At 38.6% G+C, this 21,553-nt stretch overlaps 1 protein-coding gene across 4 annotated transcripts in view; it reads left to right on the top strand.

Annotated features, from left to right (window-relative positions):
* Positions 1–3,479: 3,479 nt before the first annotated feature.
* Positions 3,480–21,553, top strand: part of MRPL42 (mitochondrial ribosomal protein L42) — a 74,869-nt gene continuing 56,795 nt past the window's right edge. For 3 of the 4 annotated variants that reach the window (XR_013967282.1, XR_013967283.1, XR_013967284.1), the window contains exons 1-5: positions 3,506–3,553; positions 5,150–5,310; positions 11,133–11,196; positions 13,038–13,122; positions 20,513–20,676. Coding sequence is in view for 1 of the 4 variants with exons in the window: in XM_080811578.1 (XP_080667704.1) it covers positions 5,241–5,310; positions 11,133–11,196; positions 13,038–13,122; positions 20,513–20,676 (383 nt within the window). In the remaining 3 variants the exon portion in view is untranslated. Of the gene's footprint in view, positions 3,554–5,149; positions 5,311–11,132; positions 11,197–13,037; positions 13,123–20,512; positions 20,677–21,553 lie in introns of all 4 variants that reach the window. The other variant, XM_080811578.1, reaches the window with a different exon arrangement.

The following is a 21,553-nucleotide window of genomic DNA, read 5'->3' as shown; positions in this document are numbered from 1 at the left end:
TTAGTTTTTTTTTTTAAATATACATTTTCTATTTGGAAATGAGCATTGCACAGGTTATGCTGACAGGTGCTGTAGTCAGTAGTTCCCAGGCTCAATTCACAGGTCTACCAGGTGTACCCTGCATGACGCCGAACAAGTTATTTCCCTTCTCTGTGCTTCTGGAACTTCATTTGTATAACGACAGTCACAATAATTATACCCACCTCCTAGGACTCTCAGAAGGAATAGAAAAAAAAAAAACTATGTAAACTGTTTGAAGATTAATGTCTGACACGTGGTAAGTACTCAAAACTGTAGACAATTTTATGTAATAAAAAATAAATTAGAGTTTTTAGAAAGATTAGCCCTCATGGCTTGGCAGTTATTGCTCTGGAGTCTTTGATCTCTGATTTATATAAAAAGTGACTTTTTTCTGTGAAGTTAGGGAAGAAAAAAGGCCATCCCCTTCTTAGCTGAAACCATTTGAAGCCAAAATTTTGTCTGTTTCATCACTTTACTAGCATGAATTTAAACTGCTTTTATGTAGGCCAGTGTAAGTTATTGCTGGCATTTCCAGTTTGTATTGGGGGAAATTATAGTTTTAAACTTGAGGGCATCAAATTTCTTTACAACATGCCTCTCTTAGCTACTCTCACTCCACGGTCTCTTGGTTTTCATAGTGCCTCTCTCCCTTGCCACCTCCAAGACATCCTTGCTGGGTGTCCTCTTCCATGCAACGTCTAAATGTTGGAATTCCCTGGGCCCACATTCTGGGGCCTTTTTCTTGTTCTTTTTTTCTACAGTCTCTCCCTATATGCACTCAACATTTCCCTGGCTTCAAATTGGCATCTAGCCTACACTCCATTCTTCAGACACATCTGTCCAACCACCTGCCTCCTTTTATATTTCTATTATATCTCCATTTACATCTCAGAGATATCTCAAACTCAGCAATGCCCAAATGTAATTACTCATCGCTATCCTCACTCCTCCTCCCCTCCCCTGCCCAGCCTGCTCCTCTTTCAGTCTCCCCTATCTCCTGAACCACACCACCTTCAAGGTAGTCATCAAAACATCTCCTGAGATGTCTTTCCTCTCTCTCAACTCCCACGTCCAATAATCCAGCAGCAGGTTCAGCCATCATTTCTACTTTCAATGTATACCTGGACACTCTGCCCTTCACTTCCTCTCATGCTTGCCATCCTCTACCACGTCACCACTCCTCGCAAGTAGAGCCGGAGTAATCATTTAAAAACCTAAATCTGGGGCACCTGGGGTGGCTCAGTTGGTTAAGCATCTGTCTCAGCTCAGATCATGATCTAGGATCCTGGGATCGAGCCCCATGTCGGGCTCCCTGCTCAGCAGGGAGTCTGCTTCTCCCTCTCCCTCTGCCCCTCCCCCTGGCTCGCTCTCTCTCAAATAAATAAATAAAAGCTTTAAAAAATTAAAATATAAAAATAAATACAAACATAAATCATATCATGTCTCTTTTTTGGTGGTAGAACACTTCAGCGACTCCTTACGGCATTTAGCATAACATCGATGCATATGGCCTCTGTTCTGATTCCATGTGGTCACTACATGGCCTGTAATGCCCAACATGACCTGGCTCTTACTCACCTCATCTCCTGTCACTCTCCTCCACACCATATTCCAGCAGAAGATAAGCTATTTCTACCCCCTTTAGACTTCTAAGTTGTTCTCTTTGCCTAGAGCTGTCTCTGCTCTCTTTCCCATGCACATGGTTGGTTTCTTTTCTCATCTCAGCTTTGTCATTTTTTTTCCTGGTCCCATGAAGTGAGTCTTCCTGTTGGTCAGTGGTCCCCACGCAGCTCTCAGCCATCAAGTTGTGTCCTCTGGAGTCATCGTTGATCCAGCCCTCTTCTGCATTGCGTAACAAATGCTTAACAAGTCCAGTTGATTGTTCATTCAAGTCTGTTTCTCCTCTCTGTCTCTTCCTACAACATAGTTCAGAAAGACAGTACAAGACAGCTTTGAAGAGATGGACAAGATTAGAAAGGACAGACATGGGCTCTAAGATTAGTAGCAGAACAAGCTTGGTATTCTGTAGAAGTAAGGCAAGACACCAAAGCAACTCACATTTATTTTTCTTTACTGTGAACTTATATTACGTCCACTTATTTTCAATATTAACCACTCGGGATTATGGCCTTAAGTTTTTATTTTTGTTTTTTAAGTAAGCTCCAAGTCCAGCGTGGAACTTAAAACCAGGCTTGAACTCATGACCCTGAGATCAAGACTTGAGCTAAAAATCAAGAGTCAGACACTTAACCAATTGAGCCACTCAAATCACATGGCCCTTGACTTTCGAGGAGTTTATTGTCCCCCTTGAATACATGATAAAAGTTATGAATTCTTTTTAAAAAAATGTAGATATGTACAGATTTTTGCAAATCATTTAGGAAAGGAATTCTCAGGCTAAACTGCTGCTTCAGCAGTCAGTTATCTATTGTTTTGGATATCTGCAGGGTTATTGTTTCATTCATTCAACAAATATTAGAGGCCTACAACGGGGCCAAATGCAGTCCTATATGTTGGGTTTATGTAGAGTATAGAACACGATAGATACTTGTTCCTGCCTTCATTGTGCTTGCATTCCAGCATAAGAACAGATATTAAACAAGGAAACAAATGATAATAGAATGTTACATAATGGTAAACGTTACGAAGAAAAATAAAGGAGAGCAAAGGGTTAAGGGCAGATGAAGTTCTTTTTCTTTCTTTCTTTTCTTTTTTTTTTCCTTTAGATTTTATTTATTTGACAGAGACACAGTGAGAGAGGGAACACAAGCAGAGGAAGTGGGAGAGGGAGAAGCAGGCTTCCTGCCAAACAGGGAGCGCATCCCAGGGCTCCATCCAGAACCCCCTGGGATCATGATCCAAGCTCAAGGCAGATGCCTAACAGCTGAGCCACCCACCGATATGGTCCTCTCCAAGATGTTATCAGAGCAAGACCTGTATTAAATAAGGCAGTTGTCATGAGAAGAAGTGAGAGAAAAGCATTGCTGGCAATGAGAACCGGAAGTGCAAAGGCCCAGCGGCCTCTCTCCTCACAAAAATAAAAGGCAATGTCCAGGATTTTGCACATTTTCTTCCTCCCATAATGAATAGCCAGTACAATTCTAAGAACACAGTTTTGGGCTTTCAGGTGGAAGGGCCTCCCCACTTCCCTGTGTCAAACGTCAAATCCAACCCCACTGGCCTTCAGTTACTTCTTATCCCCCAGGAAACCTTAGCTTACCCACCAAGGATCGGCCTTGAGCTCCTCTAATAATTCGTATAAAATTTTTAAAAAGATAGTGCTTGTTACTTTCTAAGGATGTGTGCGTGGGGCAGCGATTTTGTGTTGTTTTTGAGCTAAGGTTGAGGCAAACAGCTACAACTAAACACAGGAACAAATTTAGTGGATCCCACCCTCACGATTCCACCCGGAGCTCTTCCCGCGGAGACTACATTTCCCAGAGTGCCCCGCGGGCCAGGGAGGCTCGTGAAACGGTGTCTTCTAGGACCCGGATTGAGGTAAAATGGCGGGCTCGTGGTGAGCGGCTGTCAGGTAACTGCTGCCCTCTCTTCCTCCGGTCAAGGAGTTCCTAGAAGCTAGGCAGGTCCAAAATCCTTATGGAGAGATGTCGATGTCTCCTACCTGTCGTCCCTGGCTGGGTAAAGCCCCTAGTTTCAACATTCTGGATTCGTCCTGCAGAAGGGTTGGCGTATGGCAGTGCCCTTCCGGTGGGGCTCCCCTCGTGCCTGGGCGGATCGCTTGGGGACCCCTCCAATCCAGGTCTTTCGGTCCTGTCCCTGGGTGCTAGTCCCGATGCGCATGGTAGCGTGTTCCTCAAACCGCGGATGCTTTGAGGCTCTCCGCAGCTTTTGCTTCGGGGTTGAATTATGGGCCAAGGAATTTACTGTCTGAATTTCTATCCCTGGAGTGAGTAATCTGACCTTCCAGCTGCCGTGATTGAGGGGACCTAAGGTCCTCCCAGATATTTTGTTCCTCGGTTCGTGGTCAGAAGCCATGATTTTGCGTTCCACCCATGCAACCTATAAAGCAGTGGTATGGTGGGAAGTAAATCGCTTGACCTCTCTGAGCCTCAGGTTCTCAGTATATAAAATGGAGATGCCTGCTTCACAGACTTGTGAAAGAGCATATAATGTACAGGGCAGCGAGGTTATAACCTGTAAAAACCACGCTGTATGAACTCAAGGAAAGTAGTGCAAATGTACTGACGGTGCAAGGAATCGCGCTGCATAATTTAGTCTAATAAATAAGACTATGAAGGCCTATGTCCCAATTCCATTTTATCACTGTTGCGGGAAGGGAATGAAGAATCATCGAGGCGGATTAAAAACAAGGGATGTAGTAATGGTTATAAGTCATTTACTGACAAAAGCCATGGAGGTTATGGTTGTTTTCCCCATTTTACCGTGAAGAAACAAAGGGTCGTTTAATTAATGACTTGCCCGAAGTTTCCCAGTTTATAAGTGACTGACTGTAAAGTTCTTGGAAGCAAATCATTTAAATTTTGTACTTCAGTTTTTTCATGAATGAAATAAAGATACCTGTCATGATCAGTAGAGTAAAATGAAATGGTAGTGAAAGCACCTTGCAAAGTTAAAAATCTTATAAATATATAAGAGGGTGAAATTTTACTTGGGACTTTGGTGTTTATATGTGTTCCTCTAAATCGGTATTTAATAGGTAAAGGTTAGACCTTGTTTAATATTTAATTTAATTAGAAACAATCCTACTTCAAGCGATGTAATAAGATCTTGTGTATGGCACCTGAGAGGCTGTACACAGACACTTTAGCATTATGAAGGAGGATGCTTAGTATAGCATGTGTGAGTGACTGTTTCTAAGCAGAATTACACATTTCCTGAGTGTTCACTAAGTGGAAAGAACTACACTAGGTGCTGAGAAGTTTGAATTTAAGAAAAATAGTAATGGACATAGTTCCAGGGCTTTAGGTCTTATATTTTGGTGGTGTTTTTTTTTGTCATATATCAAATGGAAATGGAAAGTTGTTCAGAAGTTCTTCTTGTGACTGTAGTTCTAGCTAGCAATTCCTCTTGTTCTGGTAGCATTCAATATATTGTATCATTTTAATTTATCATAGGTAGTACTAATTTTTCTTTATCTTTTATACAGGAATGAAAATAGATATACCTTGAAGAAGATTTTAAAATCGGTTTCTCTTCAAATCATCTTTCATACCACCCGATAAGGATCTTGATTCACCATGGCATTAGCAGCAGTAAAATGGGTGATGTCAAACAGAACTCTCTGGAAACATTTATTTCCAATTCAAAGTGAGCTTTTTTTCATGTTTGAAATTTTTCAAATATAGAAACCCATGTTCACTGTAGAAAATTTAAAGTATTTAGTTGTTAGGCAAAAAAAAAAAGAAGTGTTTAGTTATTGTATAAGCCTCTTAATGGGAGTGTTTGCAATGATGGGAGAGGGGAGAAAGTCTAAATGGCTATCAAAAGGGGATGGATAGGGGCGCCTGGGTGGCTCAATGGGTTAAGCCTCTACCTTTGGCTCAGGTCATGATCTCAGGGTCCTGGGATCTAGCCCTGCATGGGGCTCTCTGCTCGGCGGGGAGCCCGCTTCCTCCTCTGTCTCTCTGCCTGCCTCTCTGCCTACTTGTGATCTCTGTCTGTCAAATAAATAAATAAAATCTTTAAAAAAAAAGGGGGGGGATGGATAAATTTTTGGCACATCTTTATGAAGATCAAACAGCTGTCACCAACATGAAAAGATCTCTAAATAGAAGGGGGGAAAGTATGCCACAGAACAGTATTTATTGTATGATCCCATTTGTGCATTTAAAAGATGATCTACCATATACATATGTGTGTGTGTGTATGTATATATATACATATATATATGTACGGCGTAAAAGGTTTGGACCAAAAAGGTTTTCTGTATATACCACTAGTCGGATTTAGCTGAGGGCAAGTGAGGGATTGACAAAGAGGAACTTTCTGAATTTCAGTTTGTATTCAGTTTGTATTTCTGATTTCAGTTTGTATTTTCTTTGTCCTTAGCCATTTAAAAATATGTATGTATGCTTATATTTAACATAAAAATACATTTTATATTTAATAGTATATAAAATATTTATAATTTATTATAGGGGCATCTGGGTGGCTCAGTTAGTTAGCAGAGCATGCAACTCTCAGTCCCAGGGTCATGAGTTCAAGCCCTGTGTTGGGCATGGCACCTAGTTTTAAAAAAAAAGAAAAAAAATTTTTTTAAAGATTTTATTTATTTATGACAGAGAGAGATCACAAGTAGGCAGAGAGGCAGGCAGAGAGGGAGAGGGGGAAGCAAGCTCCTTGCCAAGCAGAGAGCCCGATGTGGGGCTGGATCCCAGGACCCTGAGATCATGACCTGAGCTGAAGGCAGAGGCTTAACCCACTGAACTACCCAGGTGCCCCCAAAAAAGAAATTTATAATTTATATAATATATAATTTGTACTTTTCTGAAGAAATGTGCATGGTCTAATATTTTCTTCAAAGCCTAGGGATACATGTTTGATAGTCAAAACATTGACCCATATAAATAAATAGACTATTAAAATCTTATTTCCCAACCCGTCTTGCTTTCACTCTCCCTTTCCTCTGTGAACTCTCTTCTTCCAAATCTAAAGCAGATATGGTTAGAGTGTAATAATCGGTTTGCTTTTTCTTTAGTTGTGCTAGCCAACTTTTTTACACATCTCTGGCTGACCTTAATCTCTTCCTTCATGTTTCCTATTTATTGCCATTTGTAATTGAATGTTTATTGAATTAGGGGAAAAGAGTTGAAAACCGAGGTAAAAGGTTTAAGTATAATTAATCAAGTGAATTAAGGAGGAAATTGTTATGAGACTAGTTGTAAACTAAAATCAGGGGGTCCTTGGGTGGCTCAGTTGGTTAAGCATCTGACTTTATTTCTTTTTTTTTAAGATTTTATTTATTTATTTGAGGGAGAAAGTGAGAGAACACAAATGGAGGGGGAGGGGCAGAGGAAGAGGGAGAAGTAGACTACCCACTGAGTAGGGAACCCAATAGCTGACTCTGTACAGGGCTGATCTGGGATCATGGCCTGAGCCTAAGGCAGACACTTCACCTGCTGAGCCTCCCAGGCACCCCTTTGGCTCAGGGTGTCAGGGTTGTGAGACAGAGCCCCGCATTGGGCTCTGTGGAGTGTGGAGGCTACTTACGATTCTCTTTCTCCTTCTCCCCTCCTTTCTCTCTTTCTCTTTCTCTCTCTCCCCATCGCTTAAAAAACAAAAATGAGAACAAAACAAAACAGTAGTCAGTTCTTGATTATTTAGGAGTATTTTTGTTGTTGAGAATTGGGAGAGAGACTTCTGCTTGTCCTCCGCTTGGCTCTGACTAGAACCCAGCCTCACGGCTGATGATAAATCAGACCTAATCATTTTTTCCTAGTTCATGTAGCAATTAGCCATCACTGAGGTCAATCTGAAAACCAGTTAATCTGCCCCAGGATAAGTGAAAATTATCTATGTATACTTTACCGACTAGATTATAAATTTGTAATGTTTAATTTATTTTGGTTTCCTTAGTACCTCTCATACGTGGTAGATGATAAATGTTTGTGAACTGGTTGGAATGGACTGGTGTTACCAAAATATCTGGTTAACTATGAATTAATTTAGGCTACCCCAGAAAATTACTGCATTATTACTCAGTCATCCTAATATTCAGTGCCTGCCTAACTTCTTGTATCCTGAAGCCCCTTATTCTCCACAAGTCCTATCATTACTATTATTGAAGGTAAAGTAGAATTACTGTTACTGATACCTCCTATGAAAAGGAAGAACAGTAAGACTAGAGGCAAAGCAAAAGGGAGAAAGTTCAGTGAGCAGAAATAAAAAGGCCTCCCATGTGCCAAAAGGAACATTTAAAACCTTCCAAAATATGCAATCAACAATGGGAATGTAGGGAGTATTTTACGTGTTTTTAAGCATACTAGGTCATTTGAGCTTTACACTTTGAATTTTACAACATTGAATAATACTACATGGTAGGTGTTTTATGAAGATGAAGAAACTTAAATTCTCTGACCCCTCAGAAACTTACCCAAGGTTGTATATCTGGTAGATGAGAGCTGTGATCGAAACTTGGGTCTTCCCATCTTATTTAGTCGAATACGCTTTGTGCTGTATATTCTTTCCTGTAGTAACTTAAAATATTGAGTATTTGAAGGTTAAGTGGGACTGTCAGGTTTTTTTTTTTTTTTTTAAGATTTTATTTATTTATTTGACAGAGAGAGACAGTGAGAGAGGGTACACAAGCAGGGGAAGCAGAAGAGGGAGAAGCAGGCTTCCCGCTGAGCAGGGAGCCCCATGTGGTGCTCCATCCCAGAACCCTGGGATCATGACCTGAGATGAAGGCAGATGCTTTACTGAGCCACCCAGGCACCCCAGGACTGTCAGTTTTTATAGATCTTATCAAAAAGCAGTTAAACGTGTGTACATAAAAAGAATAGCCTGTAAGTTGTGGAGAGCTGACTCATTGAAGTTCTTTTTGATAAATTGAGTTGACTGATGTTAACTTTGGCATTCTTTTTTTAAAAAGGTTTACTTATTTATTAGCGAGAGAGCATGCGCTCATGTGTGGGGCGGGGCAGAGGGAGAGGGAGAGAGAGAATCCCAAGCGGACTCCCCACTGAGCACATAGCCTGATGTTGGGCTCAATCTCAGGACCCTGAGATCATGACCTGAGCTGAAATCAAAAGTCAGATGCTTAACTGTCTGAGTCACCCAGGGGCCCCAATTCTAATTATATATTTAAAACCTCTGATATTTACCATATTTAGAGTTTTTCTCTCGATAAAGTGTCAGATGAATATCTCTAATTATGTACTAATTGGGAATGAATTAGTGTTTTAGGGGCAGTTCAGCAGTCACTTCTCTGTTAGTAACCACTATAGGGGACAGAGTCATGATCAAGGTGTGATTCCTGGCCTTAAGGAATTTATCTACACTTGTAGGCGAAACAGACATGGAAATAAGAAACAACTGAATATGACATAGAATGTTACGTATGTGATGAGGGTACAAACAAATATCTGGAAGGACAGGGTGGAAATTTAACAGTTTCTTGCTGAACTGAAGTACCATTGTCTTGAGTTTTCCCTCCTGCCTATTTTAAAAACACTTAATTCTGTCTGTCCTGCCTCTGCCACCCAACCCAACCCCGTTTCTTTCAGTGAATGTGTATCACCTCGCTGGTTTATATTCAGAGACTACAAACTTCTTTTAGTATTAATTCATACATAATTGAGAAGATTCCCAACAGTGTGAAGAAAATAAGTGTAAATGATGTTTACGTCATCCTCTGACTTGTCATGCTGAATGCTCCTCTCTGTATTAGCACAGATCATTGAAAATCAAATCTTTTGAGAGATGAGGTTAAATTTTTAATTCTTTGTGTTTTATTATATTACATCAATAGAATTTTGGGATTGACATTTTGCTGAGCAATCTTTTATGATAAAAGTTAGTTTTGTTAAGGCACTTTTTATGCTTTGGAGTAAGAATTTATGTTTAGACCTTTGTATGCAGTCCTGGGGAAGGGAGGAGTATACAAAGATGAAAAATGTATCTTCTTTACACATCTTTGATACATATAAATAACTGAAGCAGGAAAGAAAAAGACCACAAGGAAGGTATAGCAATGTGGTATGAGGCATAGGTTTTGGGATATGTACAACAGACTACTCTTTTATCTGTGATGGGAGTTGTGGGGAAGGAAAGGGAAAAAGGACTTCATGGAAGAGTAGCATTAGACTTTGTTTTTTTTTTTGTTTTTTTTTTTTTGAGTAGCATTAGACTTTGAAGGATGAATGGTGTTTGAACAAAATGGAGATTGTATTCCATACCGTGGAGCAAGAGGCTCAGTTGAGAGAAGTTGATCCTTGGCTTTAGCCGGCATATACAGTAGCTCACCCTTATCCACAGAGGTTACATTCCAGGACCCCCAGTGGATGCCTGACACTGTGGGTAGTACTGAACCCTATATATACTATGCTTTTTCCTATACATACATACCTGTGATAAACTTAAATTTACTGATTAGGCACAGTAGAGATTAACAACCATAATTAATAACAAAATAGGACAATTCTCATAATGTACTGTAATAAAAATTATGTGAATGTGGTCTTTCTCAAAATACTTATTGTCCTGTACTCACCCTTCTTCTTGTGATAACGTGAGATAAAAATGTCTATGTGATAAGATGAAGCAAGGTGAATGACGTAGCATTGTGGTATAGTTAGGCTACTGCTGACCTGACACTGTGTCAGGAGGAGGCTCATCTGCTTCTGGGCTGCGGTTGACCTTGGGTAACTGAGACTGCAGAAAGCAAAAACATTGATGGGGGAGGACTCCTCTATTCAGAACCATTTTTAACTGTACTGAGCTACATTTACATTCTTTGTATTTAAAGGAGCACTGTTTCTCTGAACATAGGAGAAACTTAAAGTAATTATGGCTCTTGAATTTGCAGGTATTCTTAAAAAGGAAAATATGCTTTGAAATGTGAGCATTTTGATTAAGAAAAGTTAAATTTGAACAGTTTATTTTGTATTTCATCACTTACCATTCTCCCTTTGTGAACTGTGCACCTGGTCTCACAAAAGCTTTTATTTATTTATTTATTTTTACAAGTTTTTAGAATACCTAAATACTTCCTGTATTCCTCTGATCCTTAGCACTTGTAACTTCCTGGAAGGAACATTGTACTCACCCCTACCAACTCCTGCTTATCCCTCCATCCTTCAGAGCACCTTAGACATCATCTTCACTGGAAAGGCGTTCTTAAACTTGCACAGTCCTATTTTGTAACCTGTCTGTGTGCCCTCTCCCAGTGCCTACCCACCCTAACAGGGCTTGTCATTTATGTTGGAATTGTTTGTTTACTTGTCTCTCACCAGATTTTCACCCTTTCTGAGAGCAGGGACTAGATCTTGTTGAATCCCTGGTCTCTATACAGCCCTGTTTCATAGTAAACGCAGTAAATATTGGTTGAGTGAATGAAACTAGCTTTATATTTATATGAGAACATATGCTCAAATTAACTAAATCCATTTTACTGCTTGGGGTTTTTGCAGACGGAGCTTTATGTTGTGTTTGTCATAAATCCACATATTCTCCTCTACCAGATGACTATAATTGGTATGTATTTAAATTCAATTGGAAAAATAACAGTCTGTTAGTCGTATCTGAAATGATTTAATTTTATTTCTTGTTTTTGGTATCTTCTGCTTTCTTTTCTGATTATTCTTTAATTTTGTATTTAAAAATCATTTCAATGGCCTTATTTACACAGTATCTGGGCTCATAAATGTTTTAAATAAAAATCATTATCATTGTGTTTCAATGAATCCTTATTTTGTTGTTAAGACAGACATACTGTTAGAAATGTCTTTTATCTGAAAGCGTTCTTTAGCTTTTTAGAAAAGTTAATTAGTTTTTATAGTTTTTTCTCTTTGGGTTCATATCTTTTAGCTTAAGCAGTTATTTATCTTATCTTTTGTTTGATGGTGAATAACCCTAAATTACAAATAATTTGATTCAGTCACAATTTATTTGGTTCTTATTCAATTCTAGTCACTATACTAAGAACTAGGCATAATATATGAATACGATGTTGTTTTCTTCTCTGTAGTAGAGTCTGATGTACAGAAACTGCAGCATATTTTCTTAAGCTATGATGTTTTTATTGCAAATTTTAGTAAAAATATATTTTCTTCCCTCTTGACACTAGTTCTAATTTGAATTTTAGGTGCATATTTAGTAAGTACTAAGATAGCAATGAAATTAGACTAGGTAATAGGTAACACTTTTTTAAACCTGAAAAGATTGATTCTTAGAAGTGTTTTTTGTATCATGTAAAACTCCATTCTTCATCAAAAATCACTTGATAGATTAAATGTTCATTATAGCTGTGTTATGCTATTTGATCTTAAAATCATGGTGAAACAACCTAATACTGTGTCCTTTGTTAGCTAAAATATGCTGTAGTAATTGCAGATCTAGTTCAAATCTGGTTAGTATAGAAACCCTAGAAGCTTAAATTTATAGACATCTAGAGAACATTGTTGTAAGGTTAATGAAAACTGAAAGTTGTGTTCCTTAGAATGTATATGGATTTAAGTATAATTGTAATTGCTAGGATCTTTGAAAAACAGTCTTAGTCAAATGAGATCCAGCCAGAGTATTCCTTGAAAAAATATTTAGAGGAGTATTGCCCATAATGTGTTTTTCTGAGGGATATTAATGGAGGGAAGGGATAGTATTCAGTAATTCTCAAATTTATTTGACTGCAGAACTCTTTACGGGAGGCTTCTTACAGCTGTACTGTTCCACCAAAGGCACTTGGAGAAGGCACTTGATCTAGAAAAAGGGCTCAGCTGCAGTCTTTATGATTGGAAGATTATGTACTTTGCTGATGTTTAATTCTAATCATTCAACAAAGTAATATACTTCTTATAGCTTTTTGAAAGTAGTCTTTACTTTTTAAGATTTTATTTATTAGAGAGAGCATGAGCAGAGTGAGAGGCAGAGGGAGAGGGAGAAGCAGCCTCCCAGCTGAGCAGGGAGCACAAGGTGGGGCTCAGTCTTAGGACCCCAAGATCAGGACCTGAGTTGAAGGCAGACGCTTAGCCAACTTAAGCCACAGAGGTGCCATGAGGGTAGTTTTTAGATAAGGAAAAAAAGGTCTAATAATACTGATGAGTAAACATGAAGATCCCTTCCAAAGATCTGGGTAGTCTAAAAACAAATAGGTAAAATAGCAGCTTAAGCATTAATGGTTTGTTGTGGTAGTTAAGCTGACGTATTTTGTGGGATGGTCTGAGTTGTCCCCTATGATATGGGTACCAGGTCTGCCAGTCCAGTGCCATAGCATATGTTCTTCAGGGACTTAAGATTAATTAATTTTATCTCTAAGAAAATCATTCTGCCTTGAATACAATATAACTCTGTTTCTAAAACATTCTTTTTTTTTTTTTTAGCAAAGTAGAGCTTGCTTTGACATCTGATGGCAGGACAATTGTGTGCTACCACCCTTCTGTGGACATTCCATATGAACATACACAAGTATGTATAAGAAAATCTCTTGTAATTTATAATTTGTTGTTAGAAATATTGACATTTTCTTACCATATCCAAAGAGAATGGAATTGTTTGTTTTCCTTTATTTGGATTAGATCTTTTTTGTTTTGTTTTTATTTTACTATTTCAATTTTTCTCCTATCTTTTTCGTCTTCTTTCTTTAAATAAAGACTTTTTCAGTACACAGAGTGAACCATTTAAACACAGTTATGGCATCAGTTTTCTGGTCGAAAATCTGATAGATGATTTTTGACTAGTACAGATTTACAAAACATATTGTCCCATACTACCTTATATTTTAAACTAATAAATCATGAAAAACTTGTATTTTGGCATGCTGTTTTATACCTTTTATATTGTATTGGTTCTGATAATCCTTTCAGTGTTTGGTGAATTTCTTTTTTTTTTCCCCCCAGTTTTTTCCAACATGGGCATGTATTTTAAGGACTAGTTTAATTTTTTCCATATTTCTTCAGAAGCCAAGCATGAGATAGAGGAAGTTTTGGTTTTGTTTTCAGTACAATTTATTTTAGCTTGACCCAAGTCTTTTTCTTATTTTATATTTGAAATGCTTCCTTCTATGTTTTTAAGCCATAGTTTACTATATTTGGTAATGTTTGATTTGCTCTTTGAGGAGAAAATAATTAGATAATTCAAATCATCACATGATGCATCTAGTGGTAGCTATTTTTAAAAATCATCATTAGGGCCAGAATAGTGGTAGATTTGAGAAAAGAGCTTAATTTTATTTTGCTAGTTTTTATTCCCTTTTTAACTTCATCATTTTGTCTGCCTACTTTGTATTCTAGCCACATATCATAGGCAATAATCCAGTACCTGTTTCGTTTCATTTCTTGGGGCAGTGTGTAAAAAATAAGCATAAATCACTGACTTTTGGCTTGTAAATACTCCAGCTCATGCTATATTGTGTCCTCCTCCATTGTTATTTTGTATTATATTTCTGCTTACATGGTTTATCTCTCTTTTAGTGGTTATACCAAGGCCACAATCACAAAGTCATTTCTTAGCTTCCAGACTTTCATCCATGTATAGTTTTTTACATCCCTGAATCTGACACTTTTCCTATCCTTCCTTCCTGTCTCAACTTTCTACTTTACTTTTAGCACTCACTATCATCATTAAAATCTCTCATCACATTAACTTCCAGAATTTTGCCTTCATCTCTGTCTCTGACAGAAACGTTATTAGACCCTGGGGCCATTACTTCCCCAGCAGGTTTTTAAGTAGTTGATGTTTTCTTCCCTATTCCCTTTTACTACTAGACCTAGAGGGGAAGTAGGGATCCCTGTAGCTCCTTGTTGTCATATGCAGACCATTTTTTCCTCCTCCCTAACAATTTTCTGGCTCTGTAGTTTGTATCATTAAACTATACCATCTGCTCTTTTTTTTTTTATTTATAAAAAAAATTTATTTATTTTTTATAAAATAAAGATTTTATTTATTTATTTGACAGAGAGAGAGATCACAAGTAGGCAGAGAGGTGGGCAGAGAGAGAGAGGGGGGGGGAAGCAGGCTCCCTGCTGAGCAGAGAGCCCAATGCGGGGCTCCATCCCAGGACCCTAAGATCATGACCTGAGCCGAAGGCAGAGGCTTAACCCACTGAGCCAACCAGGCGCCCCTGCTCCCTTTTTTTATGGCTGTTATCTACCATCCTTCAGTTCACTTCTCCTCCCCCAATCCTTCCACTCTTCCTCAGAGATTGTAGATGTACCATCACTCCCTCTGATACTGTTTCCATCCTAATTCTTTGTTATTGCAGTATATGGAGATAATTTAATGCCCTGACCTCTCACTTGATCTTTTTCCCTGCTTCAGCCCCCGCTCCCACTGCTGTACTCTAGAGATGTTCTAGTCGCAAATACCTGCTCCTCCTTCCTGCCCGTCTAGATTTCAAGAATTCCACTAGCTTCCTACCAGCTCCCCCAGTCTCCCAGCTCCAAGAATTCTTCATCTCTGTACTGATACCTACATCCATTGATCAAAGCACTTTTTCTTAGCCCTCATGCATCTCACACATTCTCACTTCTCTCCTTGCCTGGCATAGATTCCATGGTCCATCATTGTAATCACTCCCTTGCATACATGTCCAGTTCCCTGGTTCCTTTTTTTCCATTGCACTCCCATTGTAGCAGTTGTCTCCTCTCCCATGTCATCAGTATTCCTTCCTCCTTCCCTTTTATATTCTCTCCTCTCTCTCTCTCTCTCTCTCTCCTGGAAGATCGCTCCTATCACTTTACATGTCATCATTCCACTGCTAACCACACTGGCCTCCCTGCTGTTCTTCAGGTACATTAGGCAGACTCCTACCTCGGGGCTTAATGTAGTACCCCTGCGGCTGGACTCCTTCCTATTGTCTTTTCCCAATAGCTTGTATCATTTCTGGCACAACAGATACTTTCTTGTATTTCTGTCTATCTCCCATCACTAAAATGTAAGCTCCATGAGGATTCCTCTATGTTGTTCTCTGGTATATCCTTAGCATCTGGAATAACACCTGTACTTGGTAAACGTACACTAAATATTTGTTGATTAAATGAATAAATTTGTTCCTCTTTTCTTCATGCTTATGGGTTTTCTGTTTTAGGGCTAAGAGACATTCACATGGGGAGGCATGGAATTTTTTTGTTGTTCAAGTAATATAGATTAGGCTGCACAATAAGAAACATTCTTGCAAACACATTATTGTTAGAATTTAGAATACAGTGTGTTCTTTTTGAATCTAGATTTACAAATCTCATGCAGATAGTACGTGATAATAAATAAACACCCTTCAACATGACTTGAAGTTTAGTCTTAATTTTTTTCTTTTCTTAAAGGAGGTAGGGCTGCTATAACTCCAGTGTGCCCTTTGATTCTTTAGGCCCTAGAAAGCATACTGCATACAAAGATCCTGGTCATATGTAGAAATAACTACTGAGACTGGCTTTAAGAAAGTTAGGATGATTTGCATCTTTGGTTTTTAAAACATGTTGCTTGTTTACTATAGATCCAGGTAGAAAGATCCTACTTCTTTTGCTGAGTATATATTTTATTAAAAGTACTAATATTCTAAAAGTATTTTTCTAGAGCTTAGGATTTCTTGTTTAGGAAAATAAAGATAATATACCAGGAGCAAAAATAGTGACTTGGAAAGTTTAAAATGCAAGTACTAAGCAATTCTTTTTTTTTTTTTTTTTTTTTTTAAAGATTTTATTTATTTATTTGACAGATCACAAGTAGGCAGAGAGGCAGGCAGAGAGAGAGAAGGGAGGAAGCAGGCTCCCTGCTGAGCAGAGAGCCCGATGCGGGGCTCGATCCCAGGACGCTGGGATCATGACCTGAGCCGAAGGCAGCGGCTTTAACCCACTGAGCCACCCAGGCGCCCCTAAGCAATTCTTTTTAGTGGCTGATTTGGTGGAAATTTTCAAAAGTCAAATTTTAAAAATTCTTAAGAGAAACACGGAAAATTCAGGATGACAGTTCTGAATGTTTCTTAAAGTTGACAGTTTTATTTTAGTTTTTTCTTTTTACTGAAATAGTCATGTATCCTTCCTTTGAAGTTTGATCAAGAAGATCAAATACCACCTAAAAATCAATTCTGAATCAGCCAGAGGCTCTTGGTGTAGACTTTGAAGAATCCATTAATTCCAATGTCTTTTATCTATGTGCCTGGAAAAGAAGTGTTTTTAATCATACAAAGCAGAGAGAATTTGTGATATATTAGAATTGAGCCTGCTTGGGAATAGGAATAGAGACAATGGAACATTCATGAATACTTGAAAACAGTTTAACTTTTGATAATGCTGAAAACTTTGATCTTTAGCAACAAGTACAGTCACCTAAAATAGAGAAAACTATTATAGGCTCTAAACTTGTGTTTGCTAGACCTCTGAGGGTCTCATAGTAACTTGCAAAGACACTTAACTTATATTTCACTTTACATACAAATGATAATCTTTTAAAATTACTGTAAATGCCTAAGGAGAACTTTTTTTTTAAGTAAATTTATATCACTTCTCTCCTGTTTGAGGCCTTAAAGAAATCTTAGTAGCTACCTACCATTATTGAACTCTTAATTAAGAGTACAAGGGACAGCTAAGCATACCATATATTATTATTTCATGTGATCCTCACCAACCCCTTTTGGGTAGGTATTATTTCTCTGATTTTACAGAAAGGGAAATTAAGAGCTTAAATAACTTGTCATGGTCACAGAGCTAGTAAGTGGTAGAATTAGAGACCAAAGCTCAAGTTCTTTTTTTTTTTTTTTTTTAATATTTTATTTATTTGACAGAAATCACAACTAGGCAGAGAGGCAGGCAGAGAGAGAGGAGGAATCAGGCTCCCTGCAGAGCAGAGAGCCCGATGCGGGGCTCGATCCCGGGTCACTGGGATCATGACCTGAGAGAGAGAGAGAGAAAGAGAGAGAGAGGGCACAGAAGCAGGGGGAGGGGCAGAGGGAGAGAGAGAAGCAGACTCTCTGCTGAGCAGGGAGCCTGATGCAGGACTCCATCCCAGGACCCTGGGATCATGCATGACCTGAGCCAAAGGCAGACGCTTAACTGACTGAGCCATCCAATTACCCTCAAGATCCCTTTTTTTTTGTTTTTTTAAGGTTTTATTTATTTATTTGACACAGAGAGAGAGAGAGATCACAAGTAGGCAGAGAGACAGACAGAGAGAGGGGAAAGCAGGCTCCCCACTGAGCAGAGAACCCGACCTGGGGCTTGATCCCAGGACCCTGAGATCCAGAGGCAGAGGCTTAACCCACTGAGCCACCCAGGCGCCCCTCAAGATCTATTTTTAAGGTTTATCTCTTTATTGTGTGTTCTTTCCTACTTTACTTGTAATATTTGTAATCCCTTATAGAACGTATTCTGCACTCTGTAACAAGGCTCTGACTTGGCTCCTATTCTACCTCTCACCAATATCTTTTTGTTACTTTGCATTTCTGTTGTACTGAGCCAATTGTGCCCCCTTCATGCGCTTAGATACTGCTTTTTAAAGAAGTCTTTTTTTTTCATGTCCATATGCCTAACAAATATAAATATATGCTATGACATTTAATACAATGGGAGGATATAGTAGTTGTCATTAATAGTGTATGAATGTAAAGACATTTATGTTTGAATTGTTTTCTTTCTGGTTATAAATTCATACTTTCATGTATTGTAATACATATATATGGTATTTGTAAAGCAAGACAGTGTTACCACCTTGTGTTACATACATTCTCATTTAATATTTAAAATATACATGACTTTACTTTCCAGAACAGTGATTCTTAAAGGCTTTAAGGAGCTAGGGTTACTGATGGGATTATGTTATAATCACTCAAATGTATTGGGAGGGAAATGAGATTTTTTTTTTAAAGATTTTATTTATTTATTTGACAGACAGAGACCACAAGTAGGCAGGGAGGCAGGCAGAGAGAGAGGAGGAAGCAGGTTCCCCACCGAGCAGAGAGCCTGAAGCGGGGCTCGATCCCAGGACCCTGAGATCATGACCCCAGCCGAAGGCAGAGGCCCAACCCACTGAGCCACCCAGGCGCCCCGGAAATGAGATTTTTAATAGTTGATGTCTTTAGGTGAAAAAGTACTCATATTACCATAAAGTATCATTTGATGACATTTCAGTCACCTAAGATGAAAACACTGAAACTGTTTTGTTTGCTTTGGATATAAGAAATACCATTTTCATTGAATCTCACTTTAATGATAAGCAAGGTTAGAGGTTGTAAACTTTTTTCCCCCCAAAGATTTTATTTATTTATTCATGAGAGACAGAGAGAGAGAGAGAGAGAGGCAGAGGGAGAAGTAGCCAATGCGAGACTCAATCCCAGGACCACAACCTGAGCCAAAGGTAGATGGTTAACTGACTGAGCCACCCAGGCACCTGAGACTATAAACTTCCAAGTTAAAAAATAATGGGCAAAATTTATAGTTTTGGGAAATAAAAATTAAAGTAATAAGTGCTTTTTTTAATTGGGTGAACAATAACATTAAATGAGAAATTTATTATTGGAGAAAAACTCCAAAACTTGGTATGAGAAGAAAAATATTTCTGACTCTTTTTTTTTAAGAGGGAGAGGAAAGAGAGGTGGGGGAGGGGCAGAGGAAGAAGGAGAGAGGATCTTTTTTTAAATTTATTTTTATTTAAATTTAATTAACATGTAATGTATTATTGGTTTCAGAGGTAGAGGTCAATGTTTCATCAATCTTATATAATACCCAGTGCTCGTTACATCATGTGCCCTCCTTAATGTCCACCACCCACTTACCCTGTCACCTAACCCTCTCCCCTCCAGAACCCCTCAGTTTGTTTCCTATGATTAAGAGTCTCTTACGGGGGGCGCCTGGGTGGCTCAGTGGGTTAAAGCCTCTGCCTTCAGCTCAGGTCATGATCCCAGGGTCCTGGGATTGAGCCCCGCATCGGGCTCTCTGCTCCGTGGAGAGCCTGCTTTCTCCTCTCTCTCTGCCTGCCTCTCTGCCTGCTTGTGATCTCTGTCTGTCAAATAAATAAATAAAATCTTAAAAAAAAAAAAGAGTCTCTTACGGTTTGTAAACAAGACAAATCTTGTTTTTTTCCTGTCTTCCCCTATGATCCTGTTTTGTTTTTTAAATTCACATATGAATGAGATCATATGATAATTGTCTTTCTCTTATTGACTTATTTCACTTAATACCCTCTAGTTCATCCATGTTGTTGCAAATGGCAAGATTTCATTTTTTGATGGCTGAGTAATGTTCCATTATATATGTGTGTGTGTGTGTGTGTGTGTGTGTGTGTGTATGTCATCTTCTTTATCCATTCATCTGTTGATGGACATCTAGGTTCTTTCCATAGTTTGGCTGTTGTGGACATTGCTGCTATAAACATTGGGGTGCAGGTGCCCTTTCAGATCACTACATTTGTTTCTTTAGGGTCAATACCCAGTAGTGAAATTGCTGGGTTGTAGGGTTGCTCTGTTTTCAACTTTTTGAGGAGCCACCATACTGTTTTCCAGAGTGGCTGCACCAGCTTGCCTTCCCACCAATAGTGTAAGACAGTAGGGGTGGGGAGAGAGAATCTTAAGCAGACTCCACACCCAGTGCGGAGCCTGACATGCAAGGCAAGGCTCAGTCTCACAGTCCTGAGATCATGACCTGAGCCAAGATCAAGAATTGGATGCTTAACCAACTGAGCCACCTAGGTGCCCCTGTTTTTGATTCTTTAAGGAATAATGCAACTAAGTAAAATTCTGTTCTGAAAACATACTAACCTACCTAGAGGTACTATAATGAATTCTGGAGTGTGGTAATTGAATTGTAAACTCAGTCAAATGCTGGTTAACATACCTACATTTTGATCTTGTTGATTACTGATTATTTTGTAGCCTATCCCTCGGCCAGATCCTCTGCATAATAATGAAGAAACACATGACCAAGTGCTGAAAACCAGATTAGAAGGAAAAAATGAGCATTTGGAGCAAGGACCCATGATAGAACAACTTAGCAAAATGTTCTTTACTACTAAGCACCGTTGGTATCCTCGTGGACAGTAAGTTCTTTTCTTTAACCCCCACTTGACAACTAAAAGAATACATGACTTTTCCTGCATTAACAAACTTCTGAGATTGTATTCTGCATTGGGAAATTAACACCCAGTATGATCACCTACTAAGTTGTATTTTTAGATGTACATGAAGGATAGCTAAAACGAAATAGTACTTATTTTTTCTTTTATTTTAGTGGGGAAATTTAACCAAAGCTTTCAGTGAATTTTGCAAGAATTCTTGAAAATTTTTCTGTTCTGTGATGTAGTCATTTACTGTTTTTATTCATCTTTCTGCCAAATAATTGATCTTGTTTTCAGCCTACCTATCCATTTATTTAACAGATTTCAAGTTATTGTTAAAAAAAAAATATGGTACAGCAAATGATTGGCAGTGTATATGGTTCTGAGTTCCTTTAGCAACTAGTTGCCCTGTTTGCTATACTCATATTTTATTGCCTGGATTCTTATCACCTGACCCTGGCTTTAATTATTTTTCTTCTTTTGATTCTTCTTTCTTTTATATGTGTCTTATTTCCTACCAAAACTGAGAGCTGATTATTTTTAATCGTTTATGTTTGAGCAAACTTTGTTCTTACTCACTTAGTCAACCAGTAACTAAGCACTAGGCTGGCACATTTCATGGCTGGACGTGCTTATGGAATTAATGAATATACATTCACCTACCTGCTCTGCTGAGTGCTGGAAGATCAAACAGTCCTTGTTTATAAGTTGTTTATAGTCAAGGAGAGAAAATAATACAGTGAATAAACAAAGTCAAGCAGTTGAGCCTTGAAGAATGGTTAGGAGCTAGCCATGGGGAAAAGGCTCCACAGGCTGATGGAACAGAATGTCATAGAGTATACTGGGGAAATTGCAAGTA

Source organism: Martes martes, assembly GCF_963455335.1.
Source record: "Martes martes genome assembly, chromosome: 8".
In the NCBI taxonomy this organism is placed as follows: domain Eukaryota; kingdom Metazoa; phylum Chordata; class Mammalia; order Carnivora; family Mustelidae; genus Martes; species Martes martes.
This window is presented reverse-complemented; position numbering and strand designations above follow the sequence as displayed.